The sequence below is a fragment of the Lycorma delicatula genome, chromosome 9 (assembly GCF_047948215.1).
Source record: "Lycorma delicatula isolate Av1 chromosome 9, ASM4794821v1, whole genome shotgun sequence".
Lineage (NCBI taxonomy): Eukaryota > Metazoa > Arthropoda > Insecta > Hemiptera > Fulgoridae > Lycorma > Lycorma delicatula.
The window spans coordinates 65,798,033-65,821,760 of NC_134463.1; the positions used below are offsets into that span (position 1 = coordinate 65,798,033).

Genomic DNA, 23,728 nt, shown 5'->3' on the forward strand with positions numbered 1-23,728 from the left:
AGAAAATTCTTCTCTTGGGTGACTAATGCAAAATCACCTGAATTTGCGAGGACTGTTAGAAATATAAGAGGCCAATATTTGGCTGATAAAGTGAGTGCCTGGGGACTAATTTGTGTAAATATGAATGAGCCTACTTTTTGGCAAAGAAAAGCGAGTTCTGCTATAGACCTGATGTTTATTTTGGAAGAATAATTGGCAATGATTCATAACTGGCGTACACTGGAAGAGGAAACTCTATTGGATCATTTTCTAATAGGTTATGAAATAATGACAAGATCATACTTTAATAAACTAGAAAAAATAGTGACCCCCAAAAGAGGGTGTGTTAGGTTTGCAGAAACAGTAGAGGAGAGGCTAGCAAATGTCACTGATCCTGAAGAGTTAGTAGAATTTGTTAAAGAGGATTGGATTGTGTAAGGGAAAAAGTAATGGTAATGGTCTTGGGTAGACGTCAAGCATACTGGTGGGACTCAGACTTGGAGATCCTAAGGAAAAAAGCATGGTCGGCAAAAGAAGGAGATTACAACGGGTCAATAGAAGGAGTTGTTCAATAAGTGCAGATACTACTAAACAAGATTATGTGTGGCCAGGATGACATACTGCGGCAATTAAGAAAGCAAAAACTAAATGCTGAAATGAGGTCTGTTATGACATAGATAATGACCCCTGGGAAAAGGTTATAAATTAGTTACAGAGAAACTGGAATGGCGTTTACCAGTGATTGATGATGACACAGAACGAAAGCAAATGGCATTGTTATTTCCAGTAAGAGAAGACCTGGCCAGAGAAGAAATAGCGGCAGAAGATAAACGATTGTTCACAGAGCAGGAACTAATACTGGTCGAGAAAAGGATGAAGTTGAGAAAGAGTCCAGGGCCTGATAATCTGCCGCAGAATTAGAATACTAGTAGAAAAAGTCTGTATTACTTTTCTTGATGTGGTGATGAAGCTGTGGGGCTCCTAAGCCTCCCTGCTCTGACACTCCTGGAGTTGTGCTATACTTAAATGCAAAACCGGCCTTGGGTGGAGAGGAACAGTGAAGTAGGAGTTTTAGTTGGCAGGGTGCAGGCACACGTACGCACTTAGCAAGATCCAGCTGAACCCGTGTGAGTCTGACACTGCCCCACTTGTGTGGGGGCTACATAAATGGTATTTCACTATATTAATTACAAAAAAAAAGAATAAATAAAATAGTAATAATGTTAAAGAGTAAGTCAGTGATTTAAGTTAAGATATATACATTTAAAACAAGATTATAAATAATTTTTCAAAATATGAAGAATTTCTGTTGAAAATTTCACAAATTATAATCTGCTGGAATAAAGTACTGGAAGCTCTAATTGTTCCCATGGAGTGTCAAGAATGTTATCTATGTGGAAATGTAAAAGAATAAATAGAAGGTTATCAACAAGAAATTTTTGCTGTACGTTTTTGGTTATGAAAGAGCTGCCATCAACAGCTATGTTCATTAATCTGGTGGAAATTGGTAGTGTATGAAAAGATGGTATGCCTGACCAGGATTCAAAACAGGGAGTTGTACTTTAGCTAAACAGTTAAATGTAAAAATAAAATCGATCGCCTCAATAATAAAAACAAAACAATATGGTGCATAAATACAATATGGTGCATAAAAACATCACTTGTGCATAAATATGATGTAAAAATTTGTTAATCATATGATGTATGGTATTATTTTGACACGATATGACTCCAGTAAGGAAGGCAATTGGTGTTTCAAAAAGGACATAACCTAAGATTAAGAAGGTAGAAGTCACACATAGGTAACATTTCTGAGTAGCAATATGATATAATCAGTACACTCACTGAATATTTTGTTTAGTGATTTAACTAATGATGGTTGATATGATTTAACTAATGATGGAGACTATATTTTCCTACTGACATCAGTTGATTCATCAACTTACAAAAAAAGAAAGAAAAAGTATGAGATTATAAATGAGTAAAATAATTGATTTAAGAATTCTATCAAACTAATCCCAAAATATTTTTGTGGTTGTTAAGATTTATGTTTTCTAAATTTTTAAGTTTTTATTTCTGTTTTGATATTTGTTGATGTAACTATAGAATTATGTACAGATTGATGATGTGGGATCCCACAAAAGTCGACAATTTGTATAAGTTTTTTTTTTAGGGTTTTCTTACTGTGTTTGGTGGTAAGTTGTTGTTTTTGAGAAATTTAAAAATGTATATATAACACACTTAAAATAAAATTGGATAACCATCTATAAAATTATCAAATCATTCAGATAATCATGCAAAAGAAAGGAGCAAATTCTCTAATGTTGTAATTATACCACTAACAATTGGGCTGATGCTACATTCTATCGCAGCCATTATTATATTTTATCGCAGCCGTTTCATTTTAAAACAAAAAAAAAAATTTTTACATTATTCTTCATTAAAAGTGTATATAAAATGATAGCACAATGACACAAATATCTCTGAACTAGAGCTATGGATCCCAAGAATAGAATGTAAGAGTAAATATTTTTTTAATGTACATCAACAATATGAAAGTTTAGAAGTCAGATTCTGTTCCATCTGCAAAATTCTTTGTTTATAATTAGTATACTTCATATTATTATTTTTTTTAAAACTGTTCCATAACAAGTTATCTTAATATTAGTAGTATTTCTAATATTCTTTTCTGTGATATTTTTGGTATGTTCCATTATTTGAGGAGATTCTGACTCCACGCTAGTTTTATGAAGCTGGAAGAAGAACAGGTGTTTGTTTACATTGAAAAATTGGTTTTTCTGCTTGACATTATTAGATATTGTAATTAATAAATTTACGGTAACAATACAGTAGTGAATTGAAATTCATAAATGAGGTAATCAATTAGTAATATAATATTATGTAATGATGTATGGTAGTGAACAAAAATCTATAAAAATAAAAAAGGACACAAATTTACCTGAATTATGTTAAACATAACTTCAATGGTTTAACATGATATAGTCTTCATTTTAGCATTTACTTAAAACATAATTAATTAATATATAAATAACATAAAATATATAAATGCATAACTACAGTGAATAATGAATTCATAAGCGTGTGCGCACACACAAGGGAGAAACAAAGGGGTAAAATAAGTAAATTATAGTCAGGCTAACAAACAAAGACAATTGACTTTGAGCTTATAGATATGAAAAAAGAATCTGATTGTGTCAAAGAAAAATATTAAAAATCAAAAAGCTACGTGTTCAGAAGGTCAAAAAAAATGAATTAAGTGATTCGGAAGTTATTAAAAAATGGAATAAGGCAAGTGTATTTGTTATCCACAACTTTGTTTAATATGTATGTTGAAGATATGATAAAAACATACACTTAAAGAAGGAGGAAGGATCTGTGTAGGAGTAAAGAACATAAATTGTTTACGGCTTGCATTATAGTATAGGGTTTTAGAAGATGAAGCAAATGATAATAATCACAGAATTAAAAGACATTGTGACAGAATAGGCAATGAAAATAAACAAAGAAAACAAAAGTAATGATGACAGGTAACAATAAACAAATAAATCTGAACACAAAAAATTAAACTGAGTAAGTAATCCAGTACTGGTACCTGGGCACAACTTCAACAGAAAATTATGAAGTGAAAATGAAACATTTACATAGTATGATGGAATTGGAGTTGAAACATCTTGAGAAGTTTATAATGTAAAATATACTCTTAAATGATGAGAGATCTGTATTAATGTGAAACAGACAATGAGAAAAAGAAAGTCTGACTGGAAGCATTTGAAATTTGAACATGAAGGAATCTGATATAAAATGGAAAGATATGAGTGAAAAATGAAATAATGAGGAATAAATGAGAATAGAAGGAATAATTAAAACAAGAGCGAGAAGAAACACTTGAAGACGCAAAGAAACAATTGAAGGGAGGAAAAGAGTAACAAAGACAAATGATACAAAAGGGAATGAGAATTATTGGATGTTTTAACTGGTAATAAAAGAGAATGGAGATGAACATGATGTAAGGGAACTGTTTCAGGGCAGATAATCAACCATATGATGAATGAGGTAAAAAACTAACATATCTGCAAATTAAAGTTGTTTTGTTATTTTATTAAGAATTTGTTCACACAGGAAAAAATGAATAGTTAATATTCAAAGAAAAAGACATATTGGTATATATAATTTCTAAGCCCTATAATCTTCACAAAACAAGTTTTGTAAAATATAAAATTAAATATATTAAAATATGGACTTTTATCTTTACCTTCAGAAAATTTCAGTTTTTTCATTAATAGTCCTTAAAAATATCCCCATGTCTAGGGTAAAAATTATTTTTTTTAAAGTTGTAAAGAGTTTTTTTTAACAAAAATCCAAAATGTCTCATTAATATGGACAGGTTTTTGAAAATAAGAAAATAAAATGTTTAGCTAACTGGTCCCTACATTATAAAAGCATAGCTACTCTGTGCAGGTGGTCCAGTGCTTTCAAGCTGGATGATCCTAATTCTTCCTAAAGAATTTAGTTTTTATATGCAACCCATTAGTAATTTAAATATTTGTTTCTTAAGTAATTTTGTATTTAAATTTAATATATTTTCATTACAATATTATTTGTGCATTTGAATATATGTAAAACATAGTATTTTGTGTGTGTGAGTGTGTGTGTATATATACATTCATTACAATATATACACCTCCTAGATAGGAAGTGGGCAGTGATTAAAACTAACATTTGATATACATCCTAGGATTATTTTTTCATTTTTTTTTTTTAACAGAAACTTAGTATGCAAGGTTTATAATTATAATAGCTTCCTTTTCAAATATCCTGATATACACTAATCACTATTATAATAATAACAACATGATTGCTGCTAAGCACTTGTATGGATCTTCTCAATACTGGAATTTTTTTTGCAATTTCTACTTCAGAAAACCTTATAAGTTTACATTGATTATTTGTGAAAATTAATTATTATGATAGAAAAAACACATGCCCACAGTTGAAACACATACAGAAATTTATCTTCTAGTTTACTGTATGATAATCTATTTGATGGGTTTGTTCTCCAGCCTCAAAGGGTACTCTTTTTTATATGTACTCGTATTTATTAAACATTCTTTCTCTATTGAAATATTTTGTATTGAATGAAAATAGAGATCCACTAAGAGAGAAAGAATAAGTTTTATCACAGTATTTTGAAGAATGTTACAAGTAGCTTTATGAATGGAGGTCTCCAAAATGCGTCACTGTAAATGTTAAGAGTAAAAATTCTAAAATTATTTTAAGGAATAAAATTTTGCAAAGAATCATGCAACAAGTAGATCTTTACAATCTATTGACTGCAAAATTGTTAAAGGTGTGTCATTATTAAAAAGTCTAGACATTTTTATAAATGAAAACATCAGGTATAATTTCAACAAAATCAAATCAGAAGTTAATGAACTAACAGATAAAACATTTGAAGATGATCACAAGAGAACATGTTTGGAACACCCAAAGGAATTTTTTTTACACAATGTACTCTATGTATCATGCGATCATTTAATAGCAGAATTGAACATATGCTGAAAATGTTAAGTAATTTTCATGGTTTTTTTTTTATTTACATTGTTTGCAGAAGAAAGGAAAAGATGCATCAATAACTTAATAGAAATGTATAAAAGATGACGTTGATTCAAACTGTTTTAAAGATGAGTTGAAACAGTTTTTAAACATTTTAGATGAAGACAAGCAATCAATTAACAATATGTACAAAAATGCATTAGATATGAAAGCAACTTTTCCAAACGTGGAAATTATTTTGAAAATTTTATAACCATGCTAATTTCAAATGCATCGGAGGCCTGCTCATTTTCTTATATGAAAAGAGTGAAAAAACTACCTTAGAAATTCAATGTCAGAGGAAAGATTAAATAATAACATGGCTATTTTATACACAGGGAGTGATTTACTTAAAAGTATTGATTGTGAAAAGATACAAGTAAGTTTACAAACCTAAAAAAGCTAGAAAAAAATTATTTAAATATTTTCTAGCTTATTTTAATGTCAAACAGAATTCTACAAATTTATGTTGTTAAAATAATATATTTTTGGAATAAAATATAATAGTAAATAATATATTTTATTTATTTAAAAATATGGTCAATATGTATTTTTATTCTCTTGATTCTCTCTTTTTATTAAGGGGCCCAATATTTTCTTCTGCACTTGAGACCTCAACTGGTCTTAATCCGCTTCTGGTTGTGTTTATGTTCTGTTAGTAATTATATTCGAATACACACTGTTTTTTATAACTATTCATTATATATTTTCAGTAAAGAAAGAACTACATGAAATATGTTATCTATTTTATAAAAATAATAATATAACAAAGACTAGAAGATTAACTAAGATGGATAAAAGAAAAGGCTGCACATTACAGGAAATGAAACTATTAATGTGTAATTCTATTGTATTTTTGAATATCTTATAAAACTGCATACAAATCTTAATAAGTCATTTTGAATGCTAATGAGACAGAAGTAATGTCACAATTTTTATAAAGTCCACTATTACTAAAATAATTCTTAAAACGACCAGAAGTTTCATTTGGTAGAGACAAAGCCCATATTTTATAAACTTGTGAAAGGTTTAGTATTTAGCTTTAGTATTTCATGTAGCTAAAAAGGGCATATAAACTGTTATCCTATATTCTTCTTTTAATATAAAAGACAATTTTTTATTGTTAAAACAAGTTCTTAATAAAATGCAAAACAGAAAAGGCTTCAATTTGATGTGTAGCATTGAAGTAGCATTAAAAAAAAAACATTCTGGTATGTCAGTTCTTTAGTCAGACTAGACATATAATTAACATCTTTCAATTAAAGTAAATTAATTGTACTATAATAACTTTACTAAACTTATATAAAATAAAATGCATCAATTATTATTATTACCATTGCAATTACATGTCATTGTAAGACAACAAAATGTGGCAATATCATAATATTGCCACATTTTGTTGTCTTACAATGAGAGATGGTAACTAATACACAGTCAGATTAAGTACATATGCTTACCTGTAATATACTACTCTGAATAATTAAACAGAAATGAACTAGCAATATTATATGTAACAAATATTGAACATATAACAGACCAAATAATAATGAGGACTGGCCAATAATTAGATGAAAACGGTGAAACATACTTATTTGGCATATGCCTCATTTCTTCTGGTATGGAAGATCTAGCTTTTATTACAAAACTTATATAAAATAAAATGCATCAATTATTATTATTACCATTGCAATTACATGTCATTGTAAGACAACAAAATGTGGCAATATCATAATATTGGCACATTTTGTTGTCTTACAATGAGAGATGGTAACTAATACACAGTCAGATTAAGTACATATGCTTACCTGTAATATACTACTCTGAATAATTAAACAGAAATGAACTAGCAATATTATATGTAACAAATATTGAACATATAACAGACCAAATAATAATGAGAACTGGCCAATAATTAGATGAAAACGGTGAAACATACTTATTTGGCATATGCCTCATTTCTTCTGGTATGGAAGATCTAGCTTTTATTACAAGAAATGCTGGTATTACATACTGAATACCAGTACCTGCATATGATCCTGTGAATTTTACCTGAAAAATAAAGAGAAACAATAGTACTAGTAAATTACCTGACAATAATTCAAATTTATAGTCTGGCTAACAAAAGAAAGCACCAGATTTTGAGCATTATAATTTTTGGCAAAAATAATTAGTCTACAGTAGTTCAAACAACAAGAAACATAACATTTACATTCAACAGAGAATGGTAGAAAACAAGGTTTATATTCCCTTTTTCCTAGAATGCAATTTATCAGAAAACCCCTTTTTCTTAAAAATGCAATTTCTGAGCTTTATACCTTTAACATAATTTTGCTTTAATTTAACATAACTTAAATTAAAATACAGAACAGTTAAAATCATTGTAAAAGAAGCCGGTCAAGGGTTGCAAACTTTTTTGGGTTTGGCCTTTACAGACCCTTTATCTCAAACACACCATTGGGTTTTTTTACATATTAAAGATTTTTTTTTTTACTTAAAATTCATCAAATAAATTATGAAATACAAATAGAAAATGATTTTAACAAATTTTGTGAACAATTTTGGAAATCAGTTCCTACTGTGTTCTTAGAGGCTCTGGTGATACTTCACTTGCTGATATTGAATGTAACAATGTTACCTAAAATAAAAATTAATCACCTATTATATAGTTCCCCTATAAGGAAATGTTTTAATTAAATCTTGTGTGCTAATATAAAATCTATTTAATGAAATTAGAAAAACTAATAAATGTTAAATTGGTTACCACCTTACCTGCTTGTCTGTAGGGCTAGAGACTGTAAATTATGCAGTTTGACAATTTTAAGTCCTTTTTCATGCATAACCTTTGCATTACATTTTAACAATTTGAATAAATGAGGTGTCTTTGTTCACAGCTTAAAGATTTAATCAATAAAACATTATTTGATAAAAATAATATTTACTGAGCTATTAATGATAATGATTAAAAATCTATATGGCCACAATTTTATAATTTTTAAACATAAAATTTTCAAACTATTACTTTGTACGGGTTGCTAACTTATTTTGTAAACGTCAGGTACATATTCAATGGCTGATATTTAAGTATGGAAACAGCTTTATACTGAAATATCTGAGAGGTATTTGGAAGCAGAAAGAAGTAGGTTCTACATAGTTAAAAAAAATCTGCGTTATGGTGGGTTTTTAATTTTTGTCCAACATTGAATCAAACTTAATTTTTTTAAGTAGGAATGTGGATGCATGACACATGATTTCAATTAAAAATTTTACAAGAAAAATATGGTGAAATCTGTTTTTCTGTTAATGCCTTCATTATAGAGATATAAGCAATCAAAGTTGCAATGATGGAAAAATCATGTTAACAATAAAACGAGGTAAACCGTGCTGCATGAACAATTTTATTGCATTTTACATTCATAATAACTATAATATGTGCTATTAACAGTGTTGTATTATTGATAAATTAAATGGCTATATCAACTGATAGTTCTTACTTATCATAAATGAAACAAATCAGCTAGAAATGCTTATTTAAAAAATGTTTTACAAATTTAGTTGAGAGAATCTGTTGTTAATTTAAACAATGCATTTTGTATTATGTTAAAATAATGTAACTTTTAACTCTTTTCACCATTTTACTTCAACATACTTGTAATGATAAAATTTGATAGTGCTAATAAAAAATATAAATTTTTGTTAAAAAAACATAAAATGGTGACCAGAGGGAAAATAGGACAAATTAATCCACACATAAACAAGGATTTTATTATTTTTATGCTCAGAAAGTATGAAAACGTCTCCCAGGAGATCCCTGTTGAAGAAAAAGTAAAAAAAAAAAATATGGGTACAAAGTTCCCTCCTTGTATGATGGGGTCGAAAATCAGGCCAAAATATTATGCCTAAATCAAATATTTCGGCCAAATTAACTTTTTTAATTAACAGGTTTTTGAGTTATGAGGTGAAAACTATTAAGAAATAATGTTGAAATCCTTCCAGCCCTAATCTGACTGACTTTAAGTTTTGTTAATTCTAAATAATTTAATAAGAACTTTCATAATACTGAACTCAACTTTCTGTAACCACTATACAAAAATTCAAAATGGTGAAAACTGCCTTCCCCTTTTTTAATTTTTTTCAAAATGTAATGCCATCAATGACCCAAATATAGAAACTTTTTGATCCATAATAATTTACATTGAGCCAGTCCAGAGATGTTAATCAGAATACAGACTTACACATGTACTTACATACATTTTGAAAATTTCTTTGGTTTTTTAATGTTTTTTGGATTGATCTACTTTCCCTTTTCAGCTACAGCTAAAGCTCCTGTATAACAGCAATAGCTGGGAAAGTAAAGATTTCAGATTATTTTGGTCATTTTTTCAGCAACAAGAGGCTTTAGAAAAAAGAATTCTTTCAGCTCCAGTAATATCATTTACAGAATTGTTTTTTCACAGAAATTAAAATAATGTTACAATCTTTAAAAATGGAAAATGGTCAATAAGAAAAAGGAAAATGCTAGTCAGAAATTTAATTCTTTGGTTAATAATTTACTATGATGTTCTACCTAAGCCTACTTATGAAGAACACTCATTTACTAGAAATGACCAATTCTAATTAAAAAAAAACTATTAGAAACCTATTTATGGTCATTATATTCATCTTTTCTGGACTATTTTACAGCAAACTAAAATTTAATCCATAACATAATTTTTATTTCTTTCCAACTAATATTATTTCTATTTAATTTATTCTTAGTTTAAATAATAAAAACAAAAAAATACATGGTGAAATTTCAATTACTTGTGGAACAAACTACACATTTTGTGAATCAGCATTGTAGTCAACTGTTAATAAAATAACACAAAAATCTACAATTTTGATTTTTTTTTACATTAGTTAAACAATTATAATGGTTTAAACACCTGTGTTTAAGTTGTTCTAAAGTTCAATGAAATTGTGTTTGTTCTGTAAAAGAAGTTGCTCGTTGTCTTTGGTTAGCTAGAAGGTTATTACTATAATTACGAACTATTACAGAAGTAAGAGAAATAAAATAATAACATAGTTAATTATAATATTAAATATATACAAAACCAATTTCAATTAAAAAAAATAAGTTTTTAGGTTTAATCATAAACAATATGAAATTAAAAACAATTTCTTTGAGGGAAACTATTTCAATTGTATTGATTTTTCTTGCAGTTAAAAGCTACAATTCAGATTATAATTTCCAAATTTCTTTATTTTTAACTTTCTTTTTTACTATTCTCGAAATCAAAGGTAGTACTAGATAATGTTTCTAGCTAGAATTGCACATATATTTTATGTCTAAAATAATGTGATTAAAGGATATATTCAAGATTTTTATGTTTGCAGTATTCTGTGATACTTTCAATATTGAAAACCGCAGGATAGAAAGAACAGAAAGGATGTACTGAACAAAAGGATGAACTAAGTGATAAAAATTACAACAAAAAACCCATTGGTGAAGTTTTAGTAATTAATATATACGACATAATAATTTTAAGATTTATTACTTTTATTTTTTCTTATTGCAATACTTAGAAATAATTGAAACACTTATTAGCTGACAACAATGAAAATAAAGGTTATCTGAAAATTACTTGTTGCATATAAATATTGCTCAAGTTTAAGAGATTTTTCGAGACTTTTAAATTTTTCAAGTGAAGTCTAATTAAACAGTTAATAGTTTAGTTGGATGCCACTGGGAATGGACGAGGGGTTTTTTCAAGGAAGCTTGAATTTTTTCAAATGCTACATAGAATCTACAGAAAAAGTTGTTGCAGCATGTGCTTGAATTCAGTGACATAATATAGTTAATCAGTAATACTCAAATCCCATTCTGTGAAAGATAATCCAACCTCTTGATGAACTGTGGGTGGGATGGATGTCCACTGACTGAAGAGAACCTTGAAGCTCTCCTTTTTGATAGGGTTTTTGTTTTAGTTGTGGTCTTTTTATGGGTAGGGTGTCTTTTCATTGCTAAATACCTTTTTTTCCTTTTCATTGATTTCTCTTCTCTGATGATGTTTTATGGTTTGGAGTAAATGCTGTATTTAAGGGTGTGGGTTGTTTAGATATACTGTGTATCCTAGCTACCTCTTTTTGTGGATAGGTAGTGGAGGCCAGTTCATTTAGCCAATATTCAAGATGTTAGAATTACTCTAGGGTTTGTAAGTGCATTTTATTACTCTCTCAACATTTGTAGAGATTTCATGCCCATGTTTCTCTCAATGATATTTTGTGAGCATAAAACATCTTTAAAGGAAATCTATTAATTTTGTTTCAAATTGAATTATTTTCTTGCAGATTATCAGGACTTGTCATGTATTAAAATCTGTTAATATTTTCTTTAATGGTTTTTTTTGGGGGCTGCAGTTAACTGCTAACTGAAATTACACATATGAAAATCTATAAAACATCTTGGCAATTGAATGGTTCTGAACACGCATGCAATATTTCAATTATGGTTCAAAACTGTCATATCCAGCGAATCTATAGAAAAAGAAGTTCTACTGAATATTTATATCTAGAAAAAAACCATTCAAACTCACCAAACTTTCGACATCAGGGACTACCATTGCCAATAACACTGGAGCAGTCACAGCAAATGTAGGAACTAATATTCTTCTAACAAACCACGACCGCTGAGGAGATATAATGCTCTATGAAAAACAAACTATAATTAGACACCAAATTAAATATAATACACTAAAAAAAAATAGTTTTAATACAGAATCATATTAAAATAACAATTAGGCTCACTCTCCAACTAAAAAAATTAAGTAACATTAATAAATTCATTAATTTTACTTACAATATATTACATATTTTAATTTATTTCAAATTTTTAATAAAAGAATAAAGGATAGGAAAGATTTATAAAGAAAAACATGACATACCTAATGCAACAATAATTGGGTCATCATACACAATAAAGAAGTAGAGGAGAATAGTTGGAAGATAGTTAAGTGAGGAAATATCAGCAGAACAGCAGTTTGGCTGCTAACAGACAGAGGTATAGTGAATGCAATCTTTGCCTTAAAGCAACTGTAGTAAAATATGGAGAAACGCAAAAGGTAGCACTCACATACAAGAAGTTCTCTAGAAAGATATCATACAGTAAAATTACACATACAATGTGTTATGTCTAATTATAATAAAAATAATCAATAAACTGAGTGTAAAAGATGACAGTAAAAAAACTATCCTACTTAATTAATCTTTTTCTAGTTGGAACTACAAATCTACCTTTACCAACATCCATCACCAATTTATAGCAAAACAATAGTAGGTGATAACAAAAAAAAAAAAATCCTTACTAGAAATTTGACTTATGTAAATATGACAATACTAATACAAAAACTAATTGTGCTAAATAGACCACCACAAATTTTTTTGTGTATGATGTCTTTCAATACTACTCAGTCATATAATTTAATTATTCATTGTGTAGTAATAACTAAGATTAATTATGTATTTATTTTTGATTTAGATACTTTTATTACTGTGTGTTTTAAAATCATTCTATAGATACAACTAATATGTTATTAGATAAAATGATATAATTACATTTTACTTAATTCCGCCAAATAAAAAATGAAATGACTATAGGATATAAATAAATCTCATATGAAATAAGGATTTTTGTACACCAATAATTAAGACAAACCTATTTGTATCCATGCTGTAAAAGCTAATACATTGCACTTTACAACACTACATCTTGGGAGATACAGTCCACAATGTAAACACAATCATTGCTGCTGTGACGTCTGCATAAATGATACTCTTTTGGCACATTGAACATGATTACGCAAGATATTTTCTGAGATAATTCCAGGTGAAACAATGTCTACTTGGCGATTACTTTCTGTTATAATTAGAATTATATTACAAAAAGTATTATGGAAATTACACTATAAACAATAATTCATTTCATTTACTATTTTTTAATATATAATACAATATATTTAATGCAACCATGCTCATCTGGACTACACAGTATTATAGATGTGGTCTGGATAAATGAAAGTCCTGAATATCATGTAGTGTATTTAGATTACAAGAAGTCTACACGTAATACACAGAAAATTATTTGTTTGAAATTGTTTTTCCGTTAACTATTGGGGACGTGAAGTGTTATAAAAATTGGAAGAATATACTTCTTAAAGGAAAAAATATGTTGATAATGTAGTAAAAAAAAAATGAATTAATTGAAAATATGAATGATAAATAAAACAACTGAATTAATTATAAAGTTAAATGTTACACAAAGGTTCTACCAGAAAGTTCCTAAAAAATTCTATAAAAAGGATTAGTCCTGCCAAAGTTCCATTCATTGACATCTTATTAACTTCAAATTAGTCCTCTTGGTAATCAAAATACTGATACCAGTGCTTCTCCCAATTAAGTTATGTAATCTAGAAGTTACAGAAATTATGTATAGTGCCTAATATGATAACAATTGATCATAATCATACTTTTACATCTTCCTTCCTGGAACATAAATTTCAAATTTATCTAAATCCAGGGAATGGAGTCAACCACATGTTTCTGGAGGCCAAAAATTGTTATAGATTTGATTATAGCTACCTAACAAAATTAAGACTGACTACTGAGAACAATTAACATCAGAGACATGATTTGGGCCAGCCTAGGACTGGTCCTAGGCTCTTTGGTGGGAGCCCAAGTTTGAAATGATAAAAGCACAAGGAAGAAGTCACCACCACCACAAGTTAAGAAAAAAGATGATCCAGGAAGTGTAGAGCATAAATCAAGATTTATAACTACACTCTTTTGGTTTACCAGTATCTTCATCAAATGCTTGTTTTAACATCTATTTAAAACAATTTAAAGCACATACAAGGGATCTTATACCATAGAAAAAAAAATGATATAAGAGCATACACTAACACACTATCACCTATTACGCTAAAGAAAAAATAATACCTGTAAATTGCTCCTTAGAGTTACTGCAACAACAGGAAAATTAGTCGATAAAGTAAACACAGGGAACAATGTAAGGAAGTAATCGATACCTCTTAATATAAAAGGATCATTAGGCTTAGGAGTAAAATTAAGTGTATATAGTTCATGAAGTTCCGGAAATGCAAAAACACTAGTTAATGCAAGTGTTAAATAAAAACTAAGTACAAGGAAATAATCTGCAGCAAGTGCTTTATTGAGGTTTGATTTATTCGTAATTGGTGAAATAAGTCCAGGAAGAGAATGATGGCACATAAAGGAATATATACAGGAACCAAATAATACTGGAATGCCAGATAATTGTGCAGTAGCAGGTGATCCATGCTTTTCATTAGGAGAAAGTAGTCTACGAATAGCAAGGCCTATCATCACAATAAAAGCTGTTAACAGAACAAAATAAAATAAAGATTAGAAAGCACATTAATAAAATAAAATGTAGAAGAAAAATATCATATTTACTGGTGTGCATAACTCCTTTCTTTAATTTTATACCAAAAATACACAAGCACTTTCAATTAACTGGCAAGGAATAGAAGTAAAAACAGGCAGAATTGTTTTACAGTACATATTTTTTACGTTGAACAAAAGATTAAACCCACTTTAAAAATTCTGTTACCAATTTTAGGAGAATCTATTAATTTTCAGGAAGGGATAACTAGTCTTAATAAAATTTTGCAAGAACTGGGATTTAATTGGGTAAAAACAAAAACTAACTGTAAAATTTTAATTGAAATGCATAACATAAATTAAAACACATACAATACTTAACTCTTAAATGAATTTTATTAAGCATGGCCTGTTGGTATTAATATATAAATTATTTTTGTAATAGTTTCCACTTACTAACAATCTTTAATAGTAATGTTTGAGCGCTTTCAGATTATTAATCCATCCTCAGGAACAGTGATGTGTTATACATTGTAATTACTTACTTCACATATCATTAATTATACTAAAATGAATTTTATAAAAATGCAAAAATAACAATTGATTGTCAAAAGGTAAGATAAAGTTAACGTTATGTCAGTATGAAGGTATCAATTGTTGTTTATTAGTGTGAAGCAGTATTACCAATCTAAGAATCAAAATTATTATTGTTATTTAAGTATATATTACAAAATATAATTTTACGATTAACACAGCTATGTCCAGTTGCCAATAATAAATGGCTGAACTCTAGTTCACGTTGCTTGCCTTTGAATTAAGAAATCATGCTTCGTATTTTGTAAAGTGGCAATTTTAGTTATCATGAGGATGATAATCCTGACTATACAATAACAGATCCTCTATTACAACAAAATATCAATGAGTCAGATGATTTTCAAGGTTGCTGTATTATTAGCAAAACAAACAAAAAATAAAATAAATAATACAGCAATTAACTAATTTAATTTAAAAATTTTTAATTAGAAAAATTAATTTTTTCTCAAAAATCCAGCAGAGTATTTCCCATTTATTCAAAACTAACAACTAAAGGAGTAATATATGATATTTAATTGTGTTAATTGTATGTTTTAGTAGTTACAGATACAATTTTATTAAACATTGCTGTCCTGCATTTAATTAATAATAATTAACAGAAAACACATATAAACACCAAAATAGGTGAACTTAATATAAAAAGTTAAGATTTAAATAAGAAGCTTTTCAAATCCATGGATTCATCAGTTATATTATGGTAATGCATTATTGTTGTTAGATAACATTGATAATTTTCATGATCAACTCTGAGATTTTGATTAATAATAATTATATCACATACATAATTTGTTAAATATACAATTAAATAAATCTAAACTCCAGGTCCAGTTATCAGGATAACTTTAAAATTAATAGATCTATGTTAGTCATCATTAAAGTCTTTAACTGAAGCAACCTTAATTGTAAATTATCAGACAGTTCCAAGTATCTAGAGAAATCAGTTATTGTACAATTATCACTCTTTAATTCGTAAATTTATCGCAAAAATCTTTACAAGTATGGGTAAGTACTTTAAATCAAATTAGTTTAAGTGCAATGTAAACTTAGAAGTCATCACAGTTATCTTAGCGTGAACACAAGGATGCACAGTAGAACAACTTGTGTGTTTGTGAAGGGGGAAGGCGACCATCGGTAGCATTCCTGTCTAATGCTTCGTTTGATTGTAATAAAATAGTATTGTCTTTTGTTAAAACAAAAAAATCTACAAAAAAATCCCAATATGTTGCATTCAAAAACACAAGCTCGCGTTGCTGATTTATATGGCATATCAGTTCACATGGTTCGATTAAATGTAACTGAAAAAAATAAACTTGATGAAAATGAAAGTTTCACTACACAGGAAAATCTCGAAAAAGAATAAAGAAAAAAGTTAGTATCGATGCTTTTCAAAGATGTCCATTGAGGAACATCGTATATAATTTTCATATATACCATAAAAAATTACAGACATTAAATAATTTGTAAGCAGTTTTGATTAAAGATTTGGTTTCAAATTTATGTTGAGAAAATTTTTACAGAATTTGGGTTTTTAGGTGGAAAAGGACTGCTAATAACACAAAGTTGTTAGGGAAAAAACACGACATTCGTTTAAAACATGTAAAGTATTTCAAAAATTTACAGAGGTGTAGAAACGATGGCCGAGTAATTATTTTTTCTGATGAGTCCTACATTTATTCAACTCGCACAAAAAGTTTTGGTTGGACTGAAGTCGCTGTTCATGGTTACAAGAAGCCTACATCGAAAGGACAGAGATTGATAATGGTGCATGCCAAAGGTGAAACCGGAGAAGTCCCTAATGCTCTTTTAATATTTAAATCGACTCAGAAACAAGGTGCTTGCCATGACGACATGAATGCTGATAACTATGAAAAATGGCTGAAAACAAAATTAATTCCAAATCTTTCACGTCGTTCAGTTTTAGTTTTCAAAAATGCATCTACCATAATAAAAAAATACACCAGGTTCTGAATTCAAATTGTAGAAAGCAAATGCTATTAGAATGATGCAAACTAGAAATATTTCATGCTCATCACAGATTTTAAAAGTCCAACTTTATCAATTGGTAAAGTTAAATAAATAGTGCTATGAACAATTCTATTTTGACAAAATATTGGAATATTAGTCACAGTGTTTTAAGACTGCCACCATACCATCCTGAACTTAACCTGATTGAGCTGATTTGGGCAAGAGTAAAGAATCAGATAGCTGAAGAGAATGCTTGAAAAATATTGTAATATAAGCTTGGAAAAATATTGAATATATATTGGAAAATATTGAAGTTAAGCAAATTGCAGAAAAAAATTAACAGCTGAAGATGAAATTATTTTGCGATCATGCTTCAAAATTTGAAAAAGTGTATTCAGAAACGGATATGCAAAATGAGAAAATTTTATTATAGTGACTAATGATTGTGATAGTAGTGCTGATGAGTGAAATATCAGGTAGCGATGATACGGATAATGTAATTGATGATGGTATGGATGGCATTGAGCCACTTGTCTGACTAAAAGAAAACAGGGTTCATTAAAATCAAAATAATACAGTATCATCATTTAATATAATCGACCCAATCAATACTATCATATTTTTCCTTTCTGAAAAATAAACTTGAGAATTTAAAAAAAAACATTTTAAAAATAAAAGAATAAAAAAAAAATTAGTGAAAAAACAACAGCGTGCCTAGTTGCCATTCCATCACCTATATGTATTGAGTACATCAATTGAATGCGTACAATACATACAAGTTCAGGCGTTCGTATTAACACCATAGACCAAATTCTACTCTCACCCATCTAGCATTCCATGACCATGCTGCATGGTGGATGCACCAAGATAACTTTGTTCTACTCTACCTAACTGAAAATGTTTCAACAGCAAATTAATTTATAAAGATTGTACTTATAAACTGATCAGTGGACAATTACAAAAAAAAGAAGAGGAAAAGTCTGTGGGCTGTAAATGCAGTTTTCCTTGATATAATTGGTCATTGACTGTACTAATTATGATTTCATAATCTTAAATGCTGAAAAAAAAAAATTATGGATATCACATGACTTCCTTGTATGCCTGTGTAATTATGTATACACATTTTTTGCTGCACTTCATTTAAACTTATTTCATTTAAAAGTGATATGATCCACCAATTCTTTAATAAAGTGGACAGTTACACAATTGCAATGTGGTGGACACCACACATTGCATTAAATTTTTTGTGGTGTCCATATCAGCATTTTATATTAGTTTACATATTAATTTTTAAGAGAGAACGTGTCGGATCCGTAACCATGCACATATCAGTTCAAATCCAACTTCATGTATATATATTTATTTTTTTAATTTAAATATATTGATTTATTAATAATTATTAACCTCTGTAAAAATTTTTTAATTACAATGAAAAGTAAATAAAATTTTATTTCACTAATAACTTCTGATTTTTTTCAATCAGAGGTTAATAATTATTAATAAATCAATATATTTAAATTAAAAAAAAAAGGAAAGAAATAAAGTCGAATTTGAACCAATTTGAAGCCTTCTCCTCTTAAGATCCAAATATTTCATTAATTAAAATTTTATTTGGCTCTAATTCTGGAACCAATAAAAAAAGCACAACTTATGATATATTGTTGAAAAGCTCTCAATGAGGGCTTATTATTGCAATTAAGAAAATGTCCAAAATTCAGATTTTGGGCTTTTTTAGACACTTTTGGTCCAGTTGATTGCAATCAAAAGAAGAGGTGCACAACTAACAACTAGATGTTACAACAATCTTAAATCCAAAATTTCAATCTTCTACAGCTATTCATTTTTGAGTTATGCATATGTACATACGTATGTATGTACAGGCATCACGGCAAAGCTAGTCAAAATGGATATTTCTGATGAAATCTGAAAACCGAAATTTTTTGCAATTACAATACTTCCTTTATTTTGTACAAGTAAAAAGGAATAATATGCTATATAACTAGTTTTTTTTTAATGAACTTACTTTTTAAAGATCGATCAATTCAGCGGATTATTCATAACTAATTTTTCAATTAATTCTTTTACGGGCTTTAAAAATAATTGATAAAGGAAATGTAAACAAGAATCTTATTGATTTCAATGATCACAGAGTTTACAAACATTTAAATTCCAAAATGAATCATATTTGCAAGATCTTCCTCATAAATAACTCTTAACATTTTACTGAAAAAAAGTAAAATAAAAAAGATAAACATATAAGTAGTTAAATAAGGGGCAGGGGTGATAACCTACATTTTTTTGCATGAAATTCAATTTTTCAATAATAAAAATAAAAAAGACAACACTTTTAACAATTTTTAATTATACTCCAGTGTCTTACTCTACCTATACTCTTGTTTTAAATGATTAAAAATTAATAAACAGAATTTAAAAAAAAAATATCAGAATAAAATCCTGTTAATTTGAACTTATGATTACAGATAGCAAAAATATTCGGATTGTCAGAAATGGGTCAACATATCAATTTTATCCTTATTTTAAAATTTACATTAATATAACAAATTTCTGTATAAAAAGTAAATAGATAAAATTATCAAGTATTACACAAACCATAAAAATGTAATGAATTTAATAATATTATTATATTAACCTATTATTTTTTCAAATATGTAGATAAAAAAATGCAATAGAGTATACTTGAATATATATAATTAAAATTCTTTATTACATTAAAAAATAGTAGATAAACTCTTCTTTTTTGGTAAAAAATTGTCATTTTTTGGCCAAAAATAATCTGGATAATTGCGATTCAACAATAAAATTAGTTTTAATTGAAATATAAATACAAACCTAGCCATCTGGTAACAGATGTAAGCATTTGAAGATACTTTGTTTTTTGAACATTAAAGTAAGCAAAAGGTCCAAATACAACTAAGAAGGCACACTAGAAAAAAAAATCCTTTATTATTAATTTTAACAATGATAAAAACATTAACATGACAAAAATTATATAATAAGAAATTCAAATAGGTGCGATTTATATGTAAACTAAATAAATTTAATATTAATATAAAAAACAAATCATAAATTGAAATTAATGTTCAATATAAAATTTATTCAATTTTAACTGAATCAATTCAATAAAAGTATTAATAATGAGTTCTAAATAATTAATTTAATGCTATTAAAAATAATTTTATCTGCTTGAATGCAAATAAATTTTTGTTTACAAGAAAACAAATATATAAAACATATATATAATTTTTTTTTTTTTTTTTTTGAGATTAGGTCCTAGAAATGTATGCTTAACACTTTAAAGCCTACATACACTAGAAACACTACACTACATACACATTGCTATGCAACCTTTTTGCCTGAAGATTCCTATTTCATAACTGTAACAAATATGAAGGAATAATCTCATTAACCCTCTGCATTAATTCAAAAGGGATTCTTTACAATGAAAATTAACTCTCCAAATAATCCTAGAATAAATAGTTACAGTTAAATCTGAACGAATCATGAAACAGCAAGACAAAATATGGTCTGAGAACTTTCCATCATAGAGACTGTTACCTCATTAAGTGCAGCATCACCATTTTGCCGAAACTAGATTGTACTAAGATTAATTTCATGAATTAAAATTTTACGTTCTTTGGGATGCAGAATTCTGTTGTAACAAACTTCTGTTATTTCACTTAAATACTAACTAAATTATTTTTTGTTTTAAACAAGAATGACCTTAGTCTCAGAACAGGCTTTTCTACAGCAATTAGATAAGAAATGACTCTTCAGTTGTTTATAGGCAATATTACCCTCCCTACTAAAAAAACACACACTAATACCATAGATGCAGTAGCTCTATCAGGTCTCAAAAAATCATTGCCAAAGATCCATTGAGTAACAAATAAAACCTATACAACATGCACCATAAGAGAGGAATCATCAACTGAAAAGATTTTGTGTGATTTTTAATAACCTATCTACGATGTTTTAATTCTTCTAGAAGCACTATATACTGAATCACTCTTAAGAAATTTAACATATCTAATACCATACCTCTTTAATTTTTAAATGTTATTAAAATTATTAATCTGGTTTGAATATATTCTTAAACACATAAAAAAATTCAAAATAAAAATTTAACTGTAAAATACTTAATTATACTACAGAGAACACTTTCAATCATATAATTAGACAATATTAATCTTAAATTATTTTTAAAAATACAAAAATAAATAATGATTAACTTACTAGAAATAATCTATAAGCTTGTTTTTCTGTCATACTTGAATTCGACCAACAGGGTATATCACTACAATTTGTACTAACATTTTCACAATTAGTACTGGAAAAATAATTTAAAAACATTAAAACAGGTACAATTAATTAAATAAATATTTTGTTGTGAAAGCAGTATGTTTCATTTTTTTTCTTATCAGATTTGTTTGTAAGCAAGTAGAGCCTTTTTTAAAACTTGATATTATATACCACATTAATTATTAAAATATATTACTGTACGATAATGTCTTTTAATGGCATATGTCTTTAAATGCAGTAGCATGACTTACTTGAAGAAAATAAATCCTTTAGAAAAAATTTCTTTTAACACATCTTGAAATTAATAGATTTTGATATTAAATTTGGTGGTAAGTTATTATTTGTAAAAGAATATACATATATAAATTCTTTTACTTACAAATAAAAGAAAGTCAAGTGCTTTAATCAAGAAACATGCTAACATAAAAAATAAATCTTTGAAGGTCTAAAAATTTGATTTTATATAAAATAGGGCTTGCTATCCAAATATAGCCTGTCTTTAATAAATCAAATTCCAAAAGATTTGTCTTATCTCTGAAATTTCACTCAAAAATCTTATACTCCTTTTACAGAATACGATTTAGGCAGCAACTCATATCACTACATGAAAGCAAAGTTATAAAATGCATCATGCTTTAAGTTACATGCCTCATCATAGTCTACTTTTCACAAACAACAATGATAAAATAATTCGGATTTGAAGTAAGGTCTGATACTTATGGAAATAATCCTTGATCCATCACTCACTGTCTCCATCTCATTTATGGTGAAATGAATCCCTTAAGTCCCTCTTTTAAACTAGAGAAATAAAAATTTAAGGTGCCAAACCGGGTGTGTATGTAGAGTGTAAAATAAGTTTGAATTTAAACTTAAAAAGAGCTTTAGATGATAGCACAACATGTGAAGGGCTGTGTATTATTATCCAGCAAGATTATCATCTCGGTAAATTTTTTTTAACATAATACGTATGCCTTCTCTCAAATGTTTTAATGTCTCTATGTATTGTGTTGATCACAGTATTCCTGAAGTTCTGTCCAAAACAAATGTTTGATATCCCAGAATACTATCACAAGAAGTGTTTTTAGTGGATTTGTTCTGAATTTTCTATTACAGAGATATTCACAATAATTTGATCTTTGGTCTTCTCATCATATATGGCTCATAAATGATGAATATCAATAGGGAATGCTTTTAAGGCTGTTAAAATTCAGTCACTGCACTTGTTTTAAACCCATTAATAATCAGGTACACCTGATGGCAATGGGATTGACAAACAAGTGAATGGAATTCAATGAGACTTGGCATATATGAAGTGGAGGAATTGAAGCAACATAATGTTAGCAAGTGGTATACTGTATTATGTTCTGTTCTTCTGTTCGTGCAACTGTGTACTATCAGCCACCACTTACACGTAAATGAAAATATATATATATATATATATTTATTTATATTTTATACATATATTTTCTTTGCATAATTACTATTTCAGTACTCTTATAAAACTAATTACTTTAGCAAACTTAAAAATTATACTTACCATATAACATCAACAAGAGAATCACTAACAGCTGCAGAATAAATAGCAAGATCTCCAAATAAATATGAACATAAACACAAGTAGAAAAGTAGTTGTCCTACTTTTGAAAATAGTAAATTGGCCATCTCCCCCTGAAAATAATTTGTAATATATAATATTATAATATAGTGATTCAGGAGGAAAGGGAAATAATAATTTGGGAACTAATTCTAGAGCTTGAAATAAGGAAAAAGTCCAAACAAATGTATGTCTGAAAACTAACTGTTATGGTTAGTGAAACATTCGCCAGGATTTCAGTTCCCCATGGTGAAATAAGGTCATGCTGAA

General features: G+C 28.0%; 1 protein-coding gene across 2 annotated transcripts in view; it reads right to left on the bottom strand.

Moving 5' to 3' along the window:
- Positions 1–7,285: 7,285 nt before the first annotated feature.
- The window catches only part of LOC142329980 (transmembrane protein 104 homolog), a 44,916-nt gene continuing 28,473 nt past the window's right edge, over positions 7,286–23,728 (bottom strand). For both annotated transcript variants that reach the window (XM_075374970.1, XM_075374969.1), the window contains exons 6-11: positions 23,402–23,532; positions 21,799–21,892; positions 20,395–20,488; positions 14,563–14,978; positions 12,165–12,275; positions 7,286–7,641 (exon numbers count right to left, since the gene is read on the bottom strand). In XM_075374970.1, coding sequence (XP_075231085.1) covers positions 7,408–7,641; positions 12,165–12,275; positions 14,563–14,978; positions 20,395–20,488; positions 21,799–21,892; positions 23,402–23,532 — 1,080 coding nt within the window. In that variant the 3' untranslated portion in view covers positions 7,286–7,407. The remainder of the gene's footprint in view (positions 7,642–12,164; positions 12,276–14,562; positions 14,979–20,394; positions 20,489–21,798; positions 21,893–23,401; positions 23,533–23,728) is intronic.